The sequence below is a fragment of the Podarcis gaigeae genome (assembly GCF_964106915.1).
Source record: "Podarcis gaigeae genome assembly, chromosome: 2".
NCBI classification, from domain to species: domain Eukaryota; kingdom Metazoa; phylum Chordata; class Lepidosauria; order Squamata; family Lacertidae; genus Podarcis; species Podarcis gaigeae.
The window spans coordinates 41,447,270-41,470,640 of NC_139679.1; the positions used below are offsets into that span (position 1 = coordinate 41,447,270).

At 44.5% G+C, this 23,371-nt stretch overlaps 1 protein-coding gene across 2 annotated transcripts in view; it reads right to left on the bottom strand.

The window, feature by feature from the left end:
- Positions 1-685: 685 nt before the first annotated feature.
- The window catches only part of PMP22 (peripheral myelin protein 22), a 31,123-nt gene continuing 8,437 nt past the window's right edge, over positions 686-23,371 (bottom strand). For both annotated transcript variants that reach the window (XM_083725942.1, XM_083725941.1), the window contains exons 4-5: positions 8,496-8,636; positions 686-2,462 (exon numbers count right to left, since the gene is read on the bottom strand). In XM_083725942.1, the coding sequence (XP_083582068.1) occupies positions 2,296-2,462; positions 8,496-8,636 (308 nt within the window). In that variant the 3' untranslated portion in view covers positions 686-2,295. The remainder of the gene's footprint in view (positions 2,463-8,495; positions 8,637-23,371) is intronic.

Sequence of the window (23,371 nt, forward strand, 5' to 3'; positions counted from 1 at the left end):
TTCCCATTAAGATCCAGCATCACAAAGCAAAACGACTACAGTCATCTTTAGGCTATAACTCAGAATACAAAGGGTTACAGCAAACTTTTTCAGCACAGGGCTGGTTCACTGTCCCTCAGATCTTGGGGGGGGGGGGGGTTGGACTATATTTTGAAAATAAAAATAAAAATGAACGAATTCCTATGCCCCACAAATAACCCAGAGATGCACATTCTACTCATGTAAAAACACACCGGATTTAGAAGCAACTGGGCTGGATCTGGCCCTCCAGGCCTTAGTCTGCCTACCCATGGACAAGAGAATCATCCCATAGGGAAGGAAAAGAGGTCATACTATAAGCAGCCCTGAAATGTCTACCTTGTGTATCTCTTCTACCTGGCTTATTGCTTGTCTTCAGTGTTGGGGAATGCAATGGGTTAGAGAGAGAGATTTTCCTATGGAATGATTCATTGCAGGCAGCTAATGGATATGCTAGCCCCAAATGGGGGTAACCAACAGGTACCTTCAGATTTTGCTAGATGCCCATTTTCATCATTCCTGATGATTGACCATGGGATTTCTAGGCCATCGTTTGGAGGGTACCACGTTGGTTACCCCTGCCTTAAATAAATACATACAGCATCTTATTGTTCTAACCACATATACCTGCGTCCTCCCCAAAGATATACAACCAAAGGCCAAAGCATGTGAGTTATTCTGACTTTTATTTTGTTGCTTCTTAGTCCACACAAGTTGGTATAAAATCAGAAAAGCAAAGCAAAATAATCATATAATAATGTCTGGAGTCTTAGCATCAAAAGGCACCGCTTACACATCTACACACGGCTGCCAATACAGTTCATTGCCAGACACACTTTTTTTTTGGGGGGGACACAGAAAAGGGTTACAGAGGAGCTGGAAGAAGGGAGGGATCCTCAAGGGGCTAGAAGGTTTACTTACTTCCCTCCCGACCATGAAGTAAAAGGAGTGTGGGGGGGGGGGGAGAGAAATACCTTGGTTATAAATGCTTTATTAAAAAATAATAATAGTAATAATAATGATGATAGCAACTTTCCTAAGTACAAAAGCAGTTACAGGCTGTATATATTACACAAGAATTATTTATCATTCCTATTCCTTGGTTTATCTCAAAATCGTTATCTGACTTTCCAGTGAGTAAGGTTAAATGGCTTAGCGATATAAGGAATGGTAAATAGATAGCACCATTTCACAGATTTGGTATTCAATTTTGTAAAAGGGGTTATGGAGAGGAGAGGGGTGGGGTGGGGTGGGGGTCTGGAACTTAGAAGGGTTCCTTGCTTTCCCCTACTTTAGCTTATTCTTTCTGCCTATTGTCCCACAACGGACAAGGTTGGGGGGGGGCGGGGCGACACACCCATGGCTAGTTACAAACCAACATGACGGACTTCTTTTTTGTCCCGTGTCTCCTCCAATGTTTCTTCTTCTTAGCATCGGTGCTCATCTTGGCCATCTCAAAGTACGGAGAAAAGGACCTGATTTAACATATGGAAAGGAGCACTAGCTCTAGAGACCTCCTTTTCCAAGAGGGATTTATGAAGGACTGGCGACATTTCTGTGCTCCCAGGAGCTCCAGTTGTCCTACGAAGAGGGGGGTGGGCAAGGTGGTGATATTATGCAGCTTCTGGTTGCATTGGTGGGACTATACTTCACATACGACACCACCTCTTGACTAGCATCCCAAGGGGTTCCAAAGCTGGGCTTGCCCAGCCATGCCTTCCTCATCATTGACATTCTCCTCCCCTCCCTGCCCTCTACGTGGCCACTGCAACCCATCTTTTAGTTAATGTGAGCATATGAGGGGCATAAGCAAACATCAGTGCAGTGGGCGGCATATCACACCTGTCTGAGGGCCAAGCTGATGGCTCTCGACTTGTCATGTGGCTTGGGGATTGGAAGTGGAGAGCTATGGAGGAGGGATCCATTTGCTTCCACAGCAAGAGGGGAGGGGGAGCGGCACTCTGATTATGCTGTTAGGAGTTAAAGAGTCCTTAGGCACTTTCTTTAGGCTTTAAACATGGCGGCAGGTCAAACAAACAAAAGCAAACAGTACTATGTACATATATGTAAAAAGTGTTATAAATAGGTTTTTTTAAACCATAGATACTATATACATCTTCAATGAACACAGTAACCCTTCTTTCAGTTTGGTTTGGTTTCTTTTCCTTGTTGATATTGTTTTGGTTAACTTCCTTTTTATTTGTTTGTTTCCATTTCCTAACTCATCAAGGCCCCCTTGTCCTGAGTGCTGTAGTCTCAGCGGCCGCCCTCGACACATCATTCGCGCTTCCTCAGGATGACGTAGATCACCCCACTAATGACGGCCAGCGGGAAGGCCACCCAGGCCAGGATGTACGAGAAGCCAAAGGAGAGGCTGTCTACAGGGGGATGCCAATCTGTATGTCTCGCTGTGAAGATGGTGGCCCCGGACATCACGCATAGACCTGCGAAAGAGAAGTCAGCAAAGAATGTAAGCAAGCCAATCCAGGTCCAACATGGAAGATCAAGCTGGGGTGTGTCTGTTATAATGAACATCTCTCCTTCCCCACCTAACTCCTTCTGGACTTCCCTACTACAATATTTAACAAGAGCCATCAGCTTGGGGGCCTTTAAACAAATTCATGGAGGACAAGGCTCTCAATGTCTGCTCGCCACAGACCTTGACAAGATACGCCTCCGAATGCCAGTGGCTGGGGAAAGAGCTGTTGTGCTCATACCCTGCTTAGGAGCACCTCAAGACACCTGGTTTGCTACTGTGAGAATAGGATACCAGACTAGGCAGGCCTTTGGCCCAATTGTCAAGAAATTTCAGGCTGCAAGCAGGTGTGAGCAGCCATTTTGCCCCTAAGGGCCAACTGGGCGAGTGCTTGAGTATGTGCGCATGTGCGCACATGCTCTTCTGGCTTTCAACAGATCTCCCTGTTGAGGAAGAGAAACCCAATAAGGAAAGAGACTTTGAGAGCAGGATCACACAGGTGTCTGCCAAGAAGAGCCTCACTTTCTTTTGCAGTTTTGTATTCTTCAATATAAGGACCTTAGTTTTGTTTGTTTTTAATCCGCTTTGAGAAGAGAATTAAATTCATGCAGGATCAGCCTATCCTTCTATCTCCAGAAACACCACATCTTGGATTTACTGTGGTATACAGTACCTAAGTTTTCCTATTACACTGAGCTAGTAACTGCCACCTTAAAAGTTCCTCTTAAATGAAAAAAAAATGGCCACCAATCCTCTTTTTTGAGCTGGAGGAGTCTGCAATGCCCAATCAAGGAAATTGGATCAGCCCTCTCTTCCTACGAAGGACTGCTCCATTGCATTTCAACAGGTACGATGGTCTGGCTGAGGCCCTACTCTATAATGTACTAGGGAATAATTAATCCTGCCTTGCTGCTAATAATTAAAGCAGAAGTTTGTCTTCTTTTTCCCCACTCTGCTGCCTCCAATGCCCTAAGCCCCTGTGATCAAAGCGTGAGCAGGTCAAACCAGGCCCCCTTCCTGCACTAATGCCTCTAAGTTCAGCATCTTTGTATTGCCACCTCAGCAATACCAGCTCTAGAACTATTTCCTCCCTCCTCCTGAAAAGCTCAGCACCGGCGACTGCCAGGATTGCACAATGGCTCTTCTATTCAGTGCCCAGAACAAGGCCTTTTCATTGCTCCCAGCAATTCCACAACCTGCTCAATGTGCCACCAGAGTAGTCTCTGTTCCAAAGCCCTGTGACCTCAGGACCACCTACACCTAACCACAGTGATATTTGAGCTGTTCTTTCCCTCCACACTGCCCCCTTTGTTTGCACAAAAGTGCAGGAGTGGGAATGTGTTGAATTCAGAAGCTGCTGATGCAGCTCCCATTCTCTGGGCCATCAAGAGGACACCCACAGCCACAGCCACCAGCCCATGGACTGGGAGCATAAGCAATTGTCTCTCACTTTGGGTGGGATGGGGTGGAAAAAAGAGCAGAGCAGTCGTGCCACAAATCACCTACTGGCACTAGACAAGAGAGTGTGGATTGTGCATGGGAAGAGCTGGGAAGGAGGAGGAGGAGATGGTGGTGATTTTGTTTCTGCTTGAAGTAACCAAATTTCTTCACTGGACCTCCAACAAGTGTGGAGGGTGGGTGGAGAGAGAAGGCACTTAAAGGGGTAGGGAATTAATGCAAATGTCTTCTGTTCCCATCTTGCAAAAGTAAATGGAAAGTCCGTTCCTAGAGACAGTTATCTGATGCAATCTCCATGGGCGAACACCCACCGGGGGGAGCAAAGGCCACTGGGTTCATCTCTGAACCAGAATAGAGCTGAAATTCCAGCGCTCATTTGCATCTCTAGCAAAAGGAGGGCACACGCAGAAGAAGTTGGAAGCACTATCCTATAGGATAGGAGAGGAAGATGGCACCGGTCAATTGATTTGGGCCTAACATAAAATTTAGCCATTCCAAATAATTCCCCCAGCCTCCAACTTTGAGCATTGGAAAAAACTTCAAAGCAACATATTTGAGCCACTGGAAACACCAGGATAAGTTTTGTATGACTGAAACCTGGTGCTATGGAACGTTTGCATTCAAAGTATAGAACTAGGAACCCAAACACAAGTGTTATTTTGAAAATCAGTATCTGCCATGCACACAAATGGATCTTGTAATCTGATCTACTTCTGCATGTCTCTGCAGGGGGGGAAAAAACCCCTTCAGATTTGATACAGATTCATAACATACTGTATTCAAATGCTGATGGCATCAATCGGTCATTGTAAAAGTAAAAAAAAAAAAAATCTGCATGAAAGTTACTGAATTTGGCATGATAAACCTATTATGAAAGCATATGCTCAAAACTCAGATTTTGTTTTCTAGTTACAATACTGTGTAACCATCATGTACTCTGAGACTGAGTTCAGTTTTAATTGCATTTCCTGGATATTTCACTTGGTTAGAGCATGGTGTTTATAATGCCAAGGTTGCAAGTTTGATCAGCTGCATATTCCTGCATTGCAGGTGGGTGGACTAGATGAACCTCAGGATCCTTCTCGCTGAAAGACCCACACAAAGAACAGAAGTACACCTAATATTACCCAGACAGTTCCCTGTGATCAGCACCCTGCTCCTTCCAAAGATGCTGGAAAGTTACACATTAAAACCAGGCATATTTAAACTGCAGTTTATAAGCAGCACAGGGCTGAGTCACAGGAAGGAAGGTTGCCTTGGGGGCAAGATCATCTGCAAAGAAAGTGATTGACGGCTTGGGAAATGCTTTCTCATGGACTGGAGAGCAGGGCTGGCTTCCAAATGCTCCACCCAACAGAAACAGAGGTTCCAATTGCTCACACTGAATTGGCTGGAGAGAATCAGGAAAAACACGAACAGGAGCAATCTTTATGCTGGCTGCTGAGGCTCCTAAATCTTCACAGCTACCAGCAACGGTATATACAAGGTATGGATTAATGTCCATAAAGCCCCAGGAATGTTATGAGGAAATGCAACCCTGACTTTGAAAAAGCAAACCTTTTCGGAGGAATGCAAATTAATCTGAGCACAAGCCAAAACAGCTCCCACTCTGGAGGCTCTTAAACAGACTCTCTCTCTCTCTCTCTCTCTCTCTCTCTCTCTCTCTCTCTCTCGGAGCCAGGGTGTGGAATGCTCACCCAATGCTAGGCTGAAGTGCAGTGAGATGAGGCACAGGAGAAGCTGCCGACACAAGAACTATTCAGAAGCACACAGCAGCTCCCTTTCAAGCCTGGCGCTACAGCAGTCAGAAATACGGACTGAGTGGGTGAATGGCGGTTGATGGTACTTTGGCCCTGGGAAAGTGGCTGGCAAGTATGCCACAAAAACAAGTCCAAGAGATGGTGTCATTGCAGAAGGCAGTACATAAGGCAGTCCTGATTATCTTAGGACAGTGATGGCCAGACTTGGCCCTCCAGCTGTTTGGGGACTATTGAAGAGAATTCTTCTCTTCAAGGATCTGTGCCGGCTGGGATTGTGATGAAACATCATCTATGTGTTGCTCCAGGTTTTCAATCTCTAAATGATACCTCTTCAGAAGGGCACCCTCATTCATAATTTCATTTATTATGGGGCGATTTTTCATATTTTTTGCTGTACTCGCAAACTGGAGGGTTCTAAGAAGAACTGGAGTTTCTTCGACGAATGTCAGAGTGACTGTGCCAATTTCCACCCAGTGATTTATGGAGAATCCATGTCAACGTACTGTCTCTGTAGTTAATGTTGTTTTTTTTCCCCTCTGGGGGGAAGTTAATGTTGGTTTTTTCCCGCTCTGGTGGCAGATGACAGAAACTATGACACCACGAGACCGGTGTAAAACAAATCAAGTAAAGGTTTTCTTACAAAAAGAAAAAACAACAAAGCTTGTGGGTGTTTTCTCCCTGCAGGCAAAGTTCAAAGTGCAACTTTTCCTCCTTTTGTAGTCATGACCAGCTGTACCCAATCTGCCCAGAGCTCACAGAAACAGTTCTTAAAGGTACAAACATCTTTACTGTTTCTTTGCAGAATGGTTCCCAACAAATGTAGGCTCCAGTCTGATCTTCACAAAGTTTATTGATAACTTGTCTCAAGATGGAGAGGCTCCGGTTTACAGGTGAAACTCGAAAATTAGAATATCGTGGAAAAGTTTATTTATTTCAGTAATTCAGCTTAAAAGGTGAAACTAATATGTGAGATAGACTCATGACATGCAAAGTGAGATATGTCAAGCCTTTATTTGTTATAATTGTGATATTATGGCATATATAGCCGATGAAAACCCCAAATTAACAATATTAGAATATTAAATGAAATCAGCAAAACAAGGATTGCAAATAGAGCAATATTGGACCTCTGAGAAGTAGAAGCATGCATATGTACTCAGTACTTGGTTTGGGCCCTTTTTGCATCAATTACTGCTTCAGTGCGGCATGGCATGGATGATATCAGCCTGTGGCACTGCTGAGATATTATGGAAGACCAAGATGCTTCAATAGCGGTCTTCAGCTCTTCTGCAGTGCCCAGTCTCATGTCTCTCATCTTTCTCTTGGCAATGCCCCGTAGATTCTCTATGGGGTTCAGGTCAGGTGAGTTTGCTGGCCAATCAAGCATAGTAATCCCATGGGATTGAACCAGGTTTTGGTACTTTTGGCAGTGTGGGCAGGTGCCAAGTCCTGCTGGAAAATGAAGTCAGCCTCCCCATAAAGCTTGTCTGCGGAAGGAAGCATGAAGTGCTCCAAAATCTCCTGGTAGACGGCTGTGTTGACCCTGGACTTAATGAAGCACAGTGGACGAACACCAGCTGATGACATGGCTCCCCAAATCAACACAGACTGTGGAAACTTCACACTGGACTTCAAGCATCTGGCATTGTGTGCCTCCCCATTCTTCCTCCAGACTCTGGGTCCTTGGTTTCCAAATGAGATGTAAAAGTTGCTCTCATCAGAAAAGAGGCTTGGGACCACTGAGCAACAGACCAGTTTTTTTCCTTTAGCCCAGGTAAGACACTTCTGACCTTGTTTCTTGTTCAGGAGTGGCTTGACAAGAGGAATACGACATTTGAAGCCCATCTCCAGGATCCGTCTGTGTGTGGTGGCTCTTGATGCACTAACTCCAGCCTCAGTCCACTCCTTGTGAAAGTCCCCAACATGTTTGAATGGTGTTTTCCTGACAATCCTCTACAGGCTGCGGTCATCCCTGCTGCTTGTGCACCTTTTTCTTCCACACTTTCCCCTTCCGCATAACTTTCCATTAATGTGCTTCAATACAGCAATTTGGGAACATCCAACTTCTTCTGCAATTACCTTTTGAGGCTTTCCCCTCCTTATGAAGGGTCTCAATGATGGCTTTCTGTACAACTGTCAGGTCAGCAGCCTTCCCCATGATTGTGCTTCCTACTGAACCAGACTGAGAGACCATTTAAAGGCTCAGGAACCCATTGCAGGTGTTATGGATTGAATAGCTACTGCACCTTTTCACAATATTCTAATTTTCTGAGATTGTTTTTTCCAGACAATGTTCCCTTTTTCAGCAAGATCTGCATTCTCTCTGGCAGGGAGCAGGTATACCTGCACGTAGACAGTTACGGCGCCTTCCTCACACCATGCATAATGTTGTTCAATACAATCAGAGAATTCTTGTTGCTTACAATAGTAACCAGCCTTTTTCAATAGTAAGCATAATTATTAATAATTTAAATTATTAAAATTCAATTGCTATATGTGCTGTGCTGTCATCTAAATGATTTTAAAAAAAATATTAAATATCCTATATTCTTTTAAGTTGTCTTGCCCTTTCTTTCTTTCTTTTTTTAGAATGTTGTGTAAGAAATTTAAGAATAATCCTATATACATGCAGAGCACATGACAGGTTAGAAAAACTCATGTTCTGCATCTTAACTTTGCTATTCTGGAGTCTCCCTTGCTTTCCATCATTAACCAATGCTCCATCTTGGACAATTTCCCGTGGCAATGTTCCAGGATATGCAATTCCACTCCCCTTTACTTACCAGCAAGGATCTGGAAAATGCCAGTAAGGTAGAACCGTCCGCCCTTAGTGAGAGTGAAGAGCTGGCAGAAGAACAGGAACAAAGACAATACGCTGAAGATGATGGAAAGGATCATCAGAGCTTGGACACCCTGCAGCCATTCTGTAAAAAAAAATGAAGACACACACAAAAAAACATTAGGGCAATGCAGACCAGAGGTAGAGGTTCTACAAATTTATCTGTGCAAGGGCAGAAAATTCCCTTCTCTGGCTGCTGAACATGAGATCCAGTGATTCTCTTTGTATGAAAGCCACAGTGCAAATCTATTGACTATCATAAACGTATATATATAAATCGTAGCCAACATGGTGCCTCCAGAGACTGTTGGACTACAGCTCCTCAAATCCCTCACCATTGGCCATGTTGGATAGGGATAATGGGAGTCCAAAAAACATTTAAGAGGGCATCAGGATAGTTACCCCTGCTATGTGTTAATAGAAGTCAAGCACTTTCAGACTCAGCTTGTTGGGGCACATGTTTCTTCCTGAGAAGGTAACCAAGCAGTTCCAGAATTAAGGCACCAATAGAGTCTCTTGCAAATCTCATCTCAAGCATACAAGGAGGAAATTGAAGGGTGTTTTATAAGTGCTGCTTCTGGGGTGAGCAGAAACTGAGCAATTTTTCTGGCCATTTGTGCCATCTCCAACCAAATCTTCAGTGCTTTTTATCCAATTTCCAGAGGGTAAACACGGAAAGTACGACAAGGAGACCACAACTTATTCACTGGCTCACAACTCTCCCAGAACCTAATAATGAAGCAGCTGTTCATAGCCCCCTTTCTATCATTTCCAGAGCTAGCTTGCCTGCAGCTCTTGATATTTTACCTATTTGGCGAGGTTGGAAGGTCCTGGCTGAGTCAAACAGAACTAATTGACACGATTGCCCTTTTGGGATGCAAAGCAGGGCCAGCTAGAGACAGCTAGAGGACCAGATTCAGCCTGCAGTCCGGAGGTTCCCCACCCCAATTTTGTTACATTCCAGAGCCATTTGCTAGGCACTATGCCCATGACCGATGCAGGTGGCGCTGTGGGTTAAACCACAGAGCCTAGGACTTGCTGATCAGAAGGTTGGCGGTTCGAATCCCCACGTTGCTCGGTCCCTGCTCCTGCCAACCTAGCAGTTCGAAAGCACGTCAAAGTGCAAGTAGATAAATAGGTACCACCCTGGTGGGAAGGTAAGCGGCGTTTCCGTGTGCTGCTTTAGTTTGCCTTAGTCATGCTGGCCACATGACCCGGAAGCTGTACGCCGGCTCCCTCGGCCAACAAAGCGAGATGAGCGCCACAACCCCAGAGTCGGTCACGACTGGACCTAATGGTCAGGGGTCCCTTTATCTTTATGCCCATGACCCAGATTGCTAACCACAGCACTTCATCTGAATGACCTGCAGTTGCTGGGAGAATTGCAGTTTCCAAACCACTGATCTTATCAGTGGCTTGAGGAACTGAACACTTGCAATTTCTCCATGGCAGCAGTGTTTGCAGCAATACGCTGGCAAGAGGGTTTGGAAAAGCAGCTGTGCAATCTCCAGAGGGGGTAAAACAGCAGCTATTTAGACATAGCTGCTGCTTCGACCGGGGTGCTAAGAAAGCTGCAAAAGTCTGAAATAACCAAGCATCGTTAAGTGACAGTCCTGCCCCCATTTGGAACCTAAGGCGAGGCACTTGCAGCCCAGCTGTCAAAAGTCAGGAGACTTACAACATGAGCTCAGTCAAAAGGCCATCCTTGATGTCTGAGTCAGAGCTGAACTATTTGCATGCCTTGTGGGTGGGTAAGTGTCCTTGCAAAACAAACACTACAATGAGCACTCCTAATACCACAACAGCGCACTGCTTCACCCCAGGAACCTTTAAGTTTCTCTATAACACAGTTTACTCCTGCAGGCATAAAAGGGAGACGGCAGGGTTGGCTTAACCTGGTGGAACAGCTCCACCTATTTATAGCCCCCAGAAAGTTAGCAGACCAAGCAAAAAGATTGCTCAACTTGCACATGCAACAGACGGCCTTTCAATGACTACGGCTCTTACTACTGCTGTTATGTCTAGGAGGCATAGAAACCTGCAAACTGGTGGTCTGGCTATTCTAAGACAGGCTCTGAGAATTTCATCACAGCCCTAGCTTTGCATACTTTGGAAGCAAGAGGGGCTTCAATGGAGCATCCTTTAGATGAGAGGCTTGTGTGTTGTCAAGTCTGTACCATCTGCTGTTTCTGTTTATGGTACCCAGGTCCTCTCTGCCTTAGAAGAGTTCCATCTTGACCCACAATGTATCCCATCTTCCTTAGGAAAACATGAAAGATTTGGGCATTGGGAATCTAGGTACATATTTTATCTAATATTGCCATAGTTCTTTTGAAATTACAGCTTTTAAAAGAGGTTTTGGCCATAGCACTTGATTTCTTAAGCAGAAATTTACGATATCCTGATTATTCCCATGCAAACACCATATTACCTTTAGTTTTAATTTACTGTAATCATCTCTCTCTTTCAGCCCCCATTTCAGCTACAACATAAGCTTCTGCAAACTGAAGTCCTGAATACCCCCAAAGCTCAGGTTTTTTAAATTCTTTTCAATAAATGCATTGTTTATTAAGAAGGAACATAGTAATATTTACTCAGTATATTTAGGCCATAATCCCAAGAGCATTTACTTGGAGGCAAATTCCAGTGTTTCAGCATTGAAACTTTTGTATGTTTTCAAGAAGGCTTGTAATTTTTTCTTGATTTTACTGTTTTATTATTTGGGAACTGCTTTGAGGGGTTTTGTTTTTTTACAATCAAGCAGTGTATAAATTTTATGAAATAAATCCATAAATATTTCCATTTCACCACTAGAGATACTGCTGTGCAAAGAAGTTAGCTGGCAGCTCAGAAGACAGACTTCAGTTAGGTAGCAGTGGGAAAAGTAGGGCTTGTACTACTAGGTAAGTCCAGATAAAAATTGTGAATATTGGGCATTCACTGTTCTTGGTGAGTCACTAGTGTTCCCATCCTATGCACTCTTATTCAGTTTCAATGAGTCTTATTTCCAACCTAAGTGTGCTTAGGATTTTGCCCCAATCATGTTAGATATTTTACAGACGCAAGGGCCAGCTGTCATTCCAGTATCCCAAATAAATCTCAACTCCCACACGTACATCCTGCTCCCTTAGAACTTCGTCTGGAGTCATTCATCCAAGCAGACTGTCTATCACAGGAGAACGGCCCACACCAAAATTAGTGGAAGCCAATTCAAACACTACCGAGGACAAATATAATTCGCTCTTCCAACAATACCCAGTTTTCAAAAAATGTGTCCAAACCACAGGGATATTTTCTATCAGTATTTCACATATGATAGTATATCTGAGGCTTCTGGTCCATTAAGCTCAGCTTTGTCTAGACTTAGTGTCAGTGGCTTCCAAGGACTGAACCTGGGACCTTCAGCATGCAAGGCATGTGATCTACCACTGAGCTGCATCCCTTCTCCCAAAAGATGTGACACAACGTTACCTCTGATGGAATCCCAAGTCTTCCCACGGGCTCCCTATTTATTGAACAGGAGCAGTCACTCTATTCAGTGCCCAGAACAAGCCAAATGCTGACGGGTGGGTGCCGCTGCTGGTGAAAGAGAAGTTCTGGAAGGATTACAAAGTGTTGAAATGCAGAATTTCCAGAAGAGATTGTGACTCGCTTCACGCACACCAGCGTAGAAGCCACTTTTCCATGATGTGATGGGGCAGGGGGAGTGTGAGAGAATGATGCAACAGGGTGGGTGGAGTGGATTGTGTGGGGCTTTCCTACAACTTTGATGCCTGAAGGTGGGGCACCCATTTTATGAGCAAGTCCAACATGATCTGCCCCACCCACAAGTTGCAACTGAACTCCACAGCAGTGAAGGGGAGAGCTTTTACTCTTCACACACAGACACACACAAACCCTTTGAATAAAACTATCCGAGAGGAAGATAACATTTTGGAGATCATTTAGGTGGTCTAATGAGAAACCCACATGAAGGGTTTTGAATGCCTACTTATTACTTTATTTCTTTTAGATTAAAAAGAAAGAAAAAGGAGGAGGAATGAGAACGATATGCACTGTGCAGGTTCTTTCAAGCCTTTTATCATTGTAGGAGCTTTCAAGAATGTAGCCCCAGGCAGATAAGAGCTATTACAAGTGTCACTAGTGTAAGCAACTAATAAATAAATGCAGCTGTCTCCAGACTGCAGGCTCTCGGAGGAAGAGCGCTGCAGTTGGAGGACTTTACAAGTGGCCCAGTTCATTTACTGACATGGTGTGCTTATTTCCCCCCAGGCACCAAGGGTCAAACACAGAGCAGAGCAGCAGCAATAGCCTAGTGGGAGCCAGTGTGGTGTAGTGCTTAGAGCTGGCGTCAGCAACCTTTTACAGCCATGGGCTAGTCCACCGTCCCTCAGACCATGTGGTGGGCCGGACTAAAATTTTTAGGAATGAACAAATTCCTATGCCCCACGAATAACCCAGAGATGCATTTTAAATAAAAGCACACATTCTACTCATGTAAAAACACAAGGCAGGCCCCACAAATAACCCAGAGATGCATTTTAAATAAAAGGACACATCCTACTCATATAAAAACACGCTGATTCCTGGACCGTCCATGGGCCAGACTGAGAATGCGATTGGGCCACATCCGGCCCCTGGGCCTTAGGTTGCCTACCCCTGGGTTCGAGTGTGATCTTGGTCCAGTCACTGCCTCTCAGCCTAACCTCCTTTGCAGGGTTATTGTGAGGAATAACTGGAGAGGGGGAGAAATGTGTATGCCACCTTGAGCTCCTTGGACAAAAAGGTGGGGTGTAAATGCAAGAACTGAACTAAATGCTTTGAAAGCATGAATGCACATGGAAGATAGACTCATCCCTTATGTACCCAATTGATCACTGAACTCTGCAAGTGGGGGAGGGGGGTTGCTTCTGCAGGCACCATCTTATCAGGAGGCCCATTCCTGATTCCTCAGTGTAGGAATCTGGCCTTTAGCATGGCCACACCTACCCTATGTAATTCCCTCCCTTTGAACAGTAGATAGTTGCCGACCGTGTTGCCTTTTCACAGGCCCGGCTGAAGACCTTTCTCTTCCAAGAAGCCTCTTAAATAGAGATATTCCCCAGTCTGGATCTGTATGGAATTGTTTTTCTAAAATATGGGTAGGCATACTAAGGCCCAGGAGCTGGATCCAGCCCAATAGCCTTCTAAATCCAGACCACGGATGGTCTGGGAATCAGCGTGTTTTTACATGGGTAGAATGTGTCCTTTTATTTACAATGCATCTCTGGGTTATTTGTGGGGCATAGGAATTCATTCATCCCCCCCCCCAAAAAAATATAGTCCAGCCCCCCACAAGATCTGAGGGACAGTGGACCATCTCCCTGCTGAAAAGTTTGCTGACCCCTGGTCTAAAAGATTTTTTTTCTGGTTTTATCGCTTGTTGCTTGCTACCCTGGGCTCCCTTTTGGAGGAAGGGCAGAATGTAAGTCAAATAAATGAAGTATAATGGTATTGATTTCATTCCCTAGCAAATCTGATGCAAGCAAGACCTGAAGTGGGAGTAGGTCTGGGGGAAAACCTCTGCCGGAGATCTCAGAAAGTCTCAGCTAACTAAAGTCAACAATACTGAAACAGTAAAGGGCAGCTAATTCAGAGCATGACCCGCAGAGCGAGCAGCTTCAGTTGATGTACACCAGTGTGCCAGCTGACTGCAGCACATGACAGCGAAAGAAAAACTCCTTTAAATCTTCAAGGGGCAGAATAATAAGACTGTCAGAGCAAAAGAACTGGCCTCGGAAGATATAAGAGGCATGTTGATAAGATAAACACAGTACAGCAGTGAGGCAACGGTAGGTGGAAAGAATGTGGCATGCTTGGACTGATGGGGATGTCAGAGCAGCCCACTAACAATGGATAGAATCTTACATATGAATGGAAAATACATAGTAAAAATTGGCATAGACTACATCTGGTAGCCCAAACAGGCTTTTTTGGGGAGGGGGTAATATTAAAATAAATGTAACAATATGCAGAAAAGAAGTAAACACAATTCCACAGCTAAGCTATTCAGAATAAGATAAGGATGCGGTGAATTCTCTCCAGGGATGGATGATCTTACAGGGTTTGGGACATTACCCTGCCTGAGCATCTAAACCATCACAAGAGGGCTTCAAGAGGAGTTATGAAAGGAGACCATTTTGATGTTGTATGGTCTCCATTTATATGCTTTATAAATAAAAATTGTGCACTGCACAGGCCCCCAACAACACATGTCTCTGTGCGGTGTGGTTACCTTATTGATATGTAGCTCTGACCTCAAAAATGTCACTTTGTGGAATCCATTTTATTATTATGCTTGCAAAACTATACCGAACATTTGGTTTGTTTTATTCTAACTGCAATATTGTTCTCCACACCATCATTGGTCTTTGTTTCTTTAGTGTTTGTATGTTGTTTTTGAAAACATAATGAATACAGTTTATCTTGGGTTTAACTACTTAATTTGTTCCAGAGGTGCGATCTTAACCTGAAACTGTTCTTAACCTGAAGCACCACTTTAGCTAATGGGGCCTCCCACTGCTGCCGTGCCGCCGGAGCATGATTTCTATTCTCATCCTGAAGCAAAGTTCTTAACCCGAGGTAATATTTCTGGGTTAGCGGAGTCTGTAACCTGAAGCGTATGTAACCCAAGGTACCACTGTATATTTAAAAAGAAAAGAAAGACAGACCGATAGACAGAAAGCTTGCAGTGAAGATTTTCCTCACCAAACCTAGCCTTTGCATTAAGAGGACTGATTTTTCACCACTGTTTTAACCACACATTGTTAAGGTTGCTAGTCCTGTACACCTTTCCCCCATTCGTGGAACACAGAGAGAAGGGCCGCAGCTCAGCAGCATGTTTTGCATGCAAGGTACCAGGTTAACTCCCCAGCATCTCCAATTAAGACTGGCCAGAAAACCTTGGAGAACAGCTACCAGGCAGCATCAACCACACTGGGATAGAGGGAGCATTGGTTTGGCTTGCATGTTCTTGACTGAACTTGCAGCCTTGCGGAAGCAAATGAAAATGCACCGTTTGATGAGTGGGCTCATACATGTTATTTGCCCCCCAGCAATCCAGTTTTGAGATTAGCACTTTCAAGATTGCCAAGCAAAAAGATCACACACACAGCCCATATTCACAATGTAACATGTACTGTAACAACGCTAAGTACATGTGTTAACTGAAATAATATTTTCCTGTTCTCTAGGGGTGTGTAGCAGCTTCAAATGAATCCCAAGCCAAACCCAAAGTCTTTGGTGGAGTTCTGGGCTTGGCAAACTTAAAGATAAGGTGTTCCAAGTTGAAGTGAGAACCCCACCCCTAAAGCACCTTGTGATGAGCCAGTAATTGGGCACCACCATCACCCAAAAAATAGAGCTAGCCAAATTAAAGAAATGGCAGGGAGAGAAGAGGGAGGAGAGAGAGAGAGAGAGAGAGAGAGAGAGTTCTGTTGTCAAGCATGTAATCCAAGGAAACAATTTTACCCAGACCCTCCAATCCCAGTATTTTGGGGGAGGAAACCAAATCCATCTTAGTTTTCCTCAAATCAATTTTAAAGATGGAGCACAAAAACCAGTGGGCCAATTTGTCAACAATTTGGCAGCTTTCTTATTTAGGGGCGCCCTCTCTCCTGTCTGCTCTTTTTAGACCAACTGTCCACAAAACACTAGGGAAGCAGTTTAGACTAAGGCAGGTTGTTTTCCAAAGGAGCACATTAGTGCTCCACTTCCCTCGCTTGTCTCCCCTGCATTATAAGCCCTCTTGACAAAACCTGGCTCTCTTGCACTTGCAAAACAAAATGGCAAGTGGCAGGAATCAGTCATAACTAACTGGTGTGGACTAACCTTGTGGATTTGTGTAACCCAATCTCACAATGGTGCCACTGAGCTAATCTTGTACAGGGCAGCATCTGACTATAGCTGGGCGGCTGGATGGGGGTGAGATGAATTGAGAGGAGGCTTCAAAAATAACAGCTGGGAGGTCTTTTGCCATGGAGGGACCGAGTCACTGAATTTTTCCTGGACTGCGCCATTTTGACAGCAGGTAGGGCATCACATATTTCAGGGGTGGGAAAGATTTGGCTCCCCAGATGTTGCTGAACAACAGCAACGATTTATTACTTGTACCCTGCTCATCTGGGTTGCCCCAGCCACTCTGGGCAGCTTCCAACAGAATTTAAAGGAACACACGATACAATTCCCGTCATTCCTGGCCATTGGCCATGCTTGCTAGAACTGATGAGAATTGTAATTCAGCAACACCTGAATATCTGAATGCCTCCACCAGCACAAATCCCACCTAAAGAGTGTCAGCATGCTGAGGAGGATGACACATGGTGGGAGCTTTAACTTAAAGCACTACATTACCAGGATCATATCATGCCCTCACAATGCACCACTGTATCCACCGCAGTCTCCCAACGGTGCCTTCATGCCCCTAAATACCATCAGCAAGAGGCTGGTCTCTAGCTCAGACTCCCATCTAGGTATATTCCAAGAATGATGTAAGACTTTTGCTATCTAAGCAGGCGGAGAGAATTAGATGTGGGAGGCCTTTCAGTTGCCTGTTTTGATCTGTAATTTTAGCAGCATTTTATTTTTCCTAGATGTATTTATATATTACAGTCATGAGGTCCAAGCCAAAAGGGCAACTGTGCCATTTAAAAAGAAATAAAAATAAGGGCGCTATCTTTTTGTTCTGTTTGCTATCTTGCAGTACCAGGCTCTCAAACAGGTTTCACTGAGAACTGAAATTAACAGACTAGAATTCTTTACGAGTGAGGAGGGGGCAGAGAAGCCATAAATTGAGATTATTCTAACGAAGGAATGACAAGAATGCACTTGGGCCCTCTTCATGCAGAGGCTGCTTGCATTTGCAAATACACAAGATTTCTAGTCAATTGCAAAGCTTTTTGAATTTTTTTTTTTTGGGGGGGGGGAGAGGTGCCTTCACTTGCATGTCTATATGACTCACTTACATGCTTCCTGCCTGGTGGCCTCTCCAGCAAACAAGGTAAGCATTCCCAAAGAGGAGAACATCCCAAGGAGATGTTTGGCATGCCTTACATTTTTCTCCTGCCTAATTCTAATGCCCCTTGGGCTCCGTTGCAATGCTTCAGGGCATTTGCAGAATACTTCATGGTACTCCTAGGAGACACAATAATCCTTGGCTGAGAAAGCATCCCACCCTAAATATCACCACACCCTAATTTATAGTGCTGCCACTGACTTTTCCTTACCGGGCTGGACATGCAGCCAATGCTTTGCCTGAAACAGGGATATTGTGATGGGAGAATCTGCAAACAAAGCAAGGCTGCTGAAACCCCATTTCTTGAGGTCATGGGTGTGAGAAACCTGTGGCCCTCCTAAACCACAACTCCCATCTGTCCCAGAAAGCACAGCCAATGGCCAGGAACTGTGTGAGTTGTAGTTTAGCAACACCTGGTGGGCCAAAGGTTCCTCAACTCTGGTTCAATAGCTCCAGGGAACTAGGCAACAGGGCACTGATAGGTCAAGCAGAAGAATCCTGCTTCCCACAGCGACCAACCAATGCTTCTGGGGAAACCGCAAACAGGACATGAAGGCAATAACCAGCACCAAGATGCTGAATACATCCCTCATGCAACTAATAGCCACTGACAAGACTTTTCCTCCAGGCATTTGCCTGGTCTTCCTTGAAAGTCATCTAAGCTAGTAACTGGCACCCAATCTTGTGGCATCAAACTCCATAAATTCATCATACATTGTGTAAAGATGTGTCTCCATCTGCCTGCTTGTATTAAGCACTGAAGCAGTCAGCTGTTTCCTTATATTCCACTCTCAATTCCGTGATGTGTAGGACTCCAGTTCTGCACAGCAGCAGTGTGGCTAGATTACCAGGGCCATGTGCTTGCCAAATTTGTGGCAGTGCTGCTCTGCCTTTAAACAGTTACAGAACAGAGATTCAACAGGTGCTGTTTCACCATCCCCACATTTGGGGGGGAGGGCACAAGAAACCTGTCAGGAAAAATATTATCATCCTATTCACCGGTAGAAGCTAGCCTAATCCTGTCCTGTTTGCATCCAGAGTACAAACTAAAGCAGATTCAGGGGCTGAAATATTTCTATTTAGGGCTATGTACCATCATCACAACAAATTCCATTCTAAACAGGTTCTGTATTCACAGCAGCAGACTGTCATGAAGAAATTCAAATAGATGCAATGACCTGCAATGAAATTGCACCTGATAGATTTCCGCTTGTTATGCAAACTATTAAAGGCATAGCATGTTTATCAGGGGGCAAATATGGCAAAAAGCTTCATTCAGTCCTGTGCTCAAAGTGCAGAAACAGGGTTAATGAGAAGAGGTAGCACACCTAGCTCCATGGTCTTGTCAAGGCTTTGAAGACCTCAACAATCCCAAGACTCTGGATTCTGCAACCATGCTGGGAAAGTAAGAACATTGAGAAGAGAAGGGTGGGTGGGTGGGTGTCTGTGTCCCTAGAAATGTAATTTGAAAAATGCTATATGGGCTTGATCGAGAGGCTATACTTCACCAACTGCAGCAGCATCACTTCAACAGAGAATCTGACAGATATTCATTTTGGTACGAGTGGGATTCAGTCTTGAATTCCTTAGATAAGTCCGCACGAGGAATGTCTGGCAGAACAAACTAAACTATGACCAGAACATTTGAATATGCAATGACCGCATACTGATCAGCTAATTGAGGAGTTATCCTTACTGGGGGAAATGTGCTCAGATCAAACAAACTTGTCCCAGACATGAAAGGCTAAGGGAGGAGGGCATTCTGCTTAATTCTGCAACTCCCCCTCCCAGTGTAGAATTCAGTCTTCTGGCAATGTTCTGCCAGAAGCAAGGATACCAATTGTGTTAGATGAGGAAAGGCAGGTGTAGGCTTTTGAAAGACCACGGTCAGCAACTTGCTACTTGCATTGCTACAGCGGTCCTGCTGGGTGTTGGCAACTGCCTCAGTTTCCCCCTCTTATAGAATAAGTACAATGCTGCCACTGGTGATGTTTTGTGGGGAAGGGTGGTTTCAAAAAAGAAAGAAAGAAAGAAAGAAAGAAAAGGTGTGTGAATGAAAAGCACAACTGGTAAAACCCATTACCTATAGGGCTCAATAGCTAAAAATCCTACAGGCCACAGAACCGGAGACAAGGTGGCGATATTATTATTAATGCACACTCACAAACTACTCATGGCACATTTGTGGTTGACAAGGGAAACCAAGAAGGCATATCTGCAGAGAAATCACTTGAAACAGTTCCAGGTTCACAGCAGCTTCTTGAAAAGGGGTCCTCTTGATTCCCTCAGGAGCTTACCAGGACGTATATGGATCCCACAATTGCCCCTGGGAATTCTGCCAGCTTTGCATTGGGGAATGGGCTGTGGTGTCGTCAATACCAGATCTATATCAGCTTACACCACATATGAGCTGGCAAATGGTACAGGTACTTCTCACAGAATGAACTGCAATCCTACCCCCCTTAGTGTTGGCCATGAACTGAGCACACTAAAACACACCTAACCATTCCTCGAGGCCTTTCTGCACCACACCTATAGGCATCTAGAGGCCTGCTCTTCTCCAAGCCTCCAAATGAGAGGCTATGCTTGGTAAGCATGGAACCACATCCCAGGATGTGAGGACTGACTGGTCACTGATACCCATTAAGTGAAGCAGGGGTGATCACCTCCCTCTGTGGTCTGTGCAATATGTACACACACACACACAATGGCTGGGTGCACTGTCATGTGTCCCGCATGCGTTGGGAAGGAGATGCTATATGTCTCAGCAGCAACCAGCTCTCAGGGTGCAGGTGGGGTTTGGGTTTATTACAGGGCGGAGCAGAAAACATGCAGCATTCTGAGGGACTTGTGACATTCTAGCCTTCAATACAATTGCAGCCTTAGCATCAGTACAAGATTGTGAGCCTCATTGTTGCAGCTGAGAGCGTAACAGTGTCAAAGTGAAGCTGACGAAGTAACAGAAATAAGGAGGCAGAGAAAAGGAATCCAAGTTTTGTTATGGGCCACCCTCCTGTTCTCACAATTTACTTATCCAAAACAAAAGCCAAGTGATAGCTCAGTCAGTAGGGCATGAGACTCTTAAGCTCAGAGTTGCGGGTTCAAGCCCCATGTTGGGCAAAAGATTCCTGCATTGCAGTGAACTAGTTGACCCTCAGGGCCCAACTCTGTAATTCTTTATTATTTAATTGTGGTTATCCTTTGGGATAAGAAATGTACCTTGGAAAGTAGTTAATTCATTCCGGAGGTCCGTACTTAACCTGAAACTGTTCTTAACCTGAAGCACCACTTTAGCTAATGGGGCCTCCCGCTGCTGCCGCGCCGCAGGAGCACGGTTTCTGTTCTCATCCTGAAGCAAAGTTCTTAACCTGAGGTACTATTTCTGGGCTAGCAGAGTCTGTAACCTGAAGCGTATGAAACCTGAAGCGTATGTAATCCGAGGTACCACTGTACTTCTTTCCCATAAGTTAGTAAAATCTGGAACATCCACCACTATAAATTTACATGGCTAATAATAGTTTAGCCTTTCCCTGCTGTGCTAACAGGCACCCCCAATTTGCAGGACATAATTAAGAAGGACATCTTTTATTGGAAACACAAACACAGCCAAATTCCGCCATGCATGAGCGACTCTGAAACGGCTTGCCTACTCTGCACATACAGCTATGCCGAAACTAATGCCACCGAATGCTGATTAAGGATATCGCTGCAGCCGTGTAAATCTGCCACATTGTTACACAGATGTACCCAGGCGCTTGTATATGGAGCTGGCTCCACTAGGGGCCAGCAGAGAGGCACAAAACAGCACAATCCACACACACCCATTTTCCGGAGTTTTCTCTTCTGGGGCAAAGAGCAGTCATGGGCCTTGAAGCTTTCGGCATAGTTTAACATTCCAGCAGAAGCCTCCACGCTGAGCTCCCACAACAGCTACTGGGCATCTAGGGATCTTTTAAACCCAGGGTATCACAGAGCTCCAGCATGAAATATACTGCAGCGATTTAGAAGGTCACACCAGTTCCTCCATAGACTTTCCACAGAACAAAAGCAGCTCATTGTTTGCAACACACAACATGCTCCCATTCACTGGAGTCAAAGATTCTAGAGAGAAAATGCTGCCAGAAGTATGTTCATATGGACATGCCACACAAGTGAGAGAAGAATAAAGGTCCATATTTAAAAACAAAAACGAAAAACAAGCAACCAGTCACTGTCCCAAACTATGCAAGTAGGCAACCATGTCTCACCTTCCCAAGCCTCAGGTCTTCAACTCATCTTGTACGTCAGGCATGGGAATCTCTTGACGTCCTCAAGACATTGCGGGACCCCAGCTCCCATTAGGCCCAGTGATCATGTCAAATGGTCAGGGATGATAGGAGTCAGAGTTCAACTACACCTGGAGGTCCATAGGTTGTATGGAAATACCAACCAGTTTTTAAATTCTGCTTCTATCCTTTCCCCCTTATTCTTCATATTTTATATACCAGTTAATACTGTCATTTCCAAGCAGGGATACATGAAGGATACAATATAAAAGCAATAAAAAATCAGGGGGGCGGGGACCTCACTTAAAATGCCCACTGATTTGTTTTCAGAAGTCTCAAGCTGTAATGAAACCATTGCTTGGGTTTTTTTTAAAAAACAGATTTCATCCGCATGCCTCACACTGAGCTACATCAGGGTGAAATATCATGATCAATATCATCTGTGGTGCCATCAGGAATAAAAGGGATTTAGGGAAAGACCCGTCCCATCTTGTTAGGAGTGCAAAGGTGGCCCAGGGGACTTTCAGAAGTCTTCAATAAGTGCCAGAAGTTGACATCAAACAGGCACCTTCCCTGTTCAACTGGCAGTGAGTTCCACAGAATTGAACCCACAATACTGAACACTCCTGTTGGAAGTGAGCTATGCATCTGAACCATGGAGAATCACTAACACTGACTCCCCTGAAAACCTTAATAATCACACTGGATATAAGGTACTGAGCAGTCTTCAAGGTATCCTGGACCAAATTGTTAAGGAACTTATAAATGAATACAAGAAGTGTGACCTTCCACAATACTGCCACATCACAATTATTCTTTAATTCCCTGAACGCCTACCTGGCTGATGTGTGGAGTGACTGCACTCCAGTTCCCATCAGGCATCAATTCCTAGATTTGCTTCACCATTAATGTTGATTGGCCAGTCCCACCAATTGTCACAAAGCTCTCCTTCAACCCATGAGATTTCCAGCTCCCATGGAAACACCAACTATCACCCTACCGGAGTAGCTGTTCTAAACTAAGAACAAAAATGATGGCCCACTGCACAACCACAATTTTAATATTAACTCTTAATTGTTACATAAATAAATGTCCAATTTCAAGGCACTGATTTGAGAACATTTCAACTCTATTCAACTTTTGAAAAAAATATGCCTGGAAGGGATACAGAAGTGGAGCAATTCACATTGCATGACTATGCCTAAAGAAATGCTTTGGGATTCAACTCCTAGTGTCTCATTGAGAAGATACTCAAAGTGGCCAAGTTATGACTGGAGGAAATCTGCTCTTCAGTAATTATGATGGAATAAGGAACATCTGTAATCACTAAGTGCCCTCAAAGCCACATGACCTTAGGAGACAATGTGATGTAGGAGGCAACAACTATGATATGGATTTGGCACTTGGTGCCATTTCCTTAGGGCATCCTCAAAACAGAAGCAACCCACAAGTAGAATGGTGGTTGATAGCAGATGCACAATATCTTAGGAAACGCCATCTTTG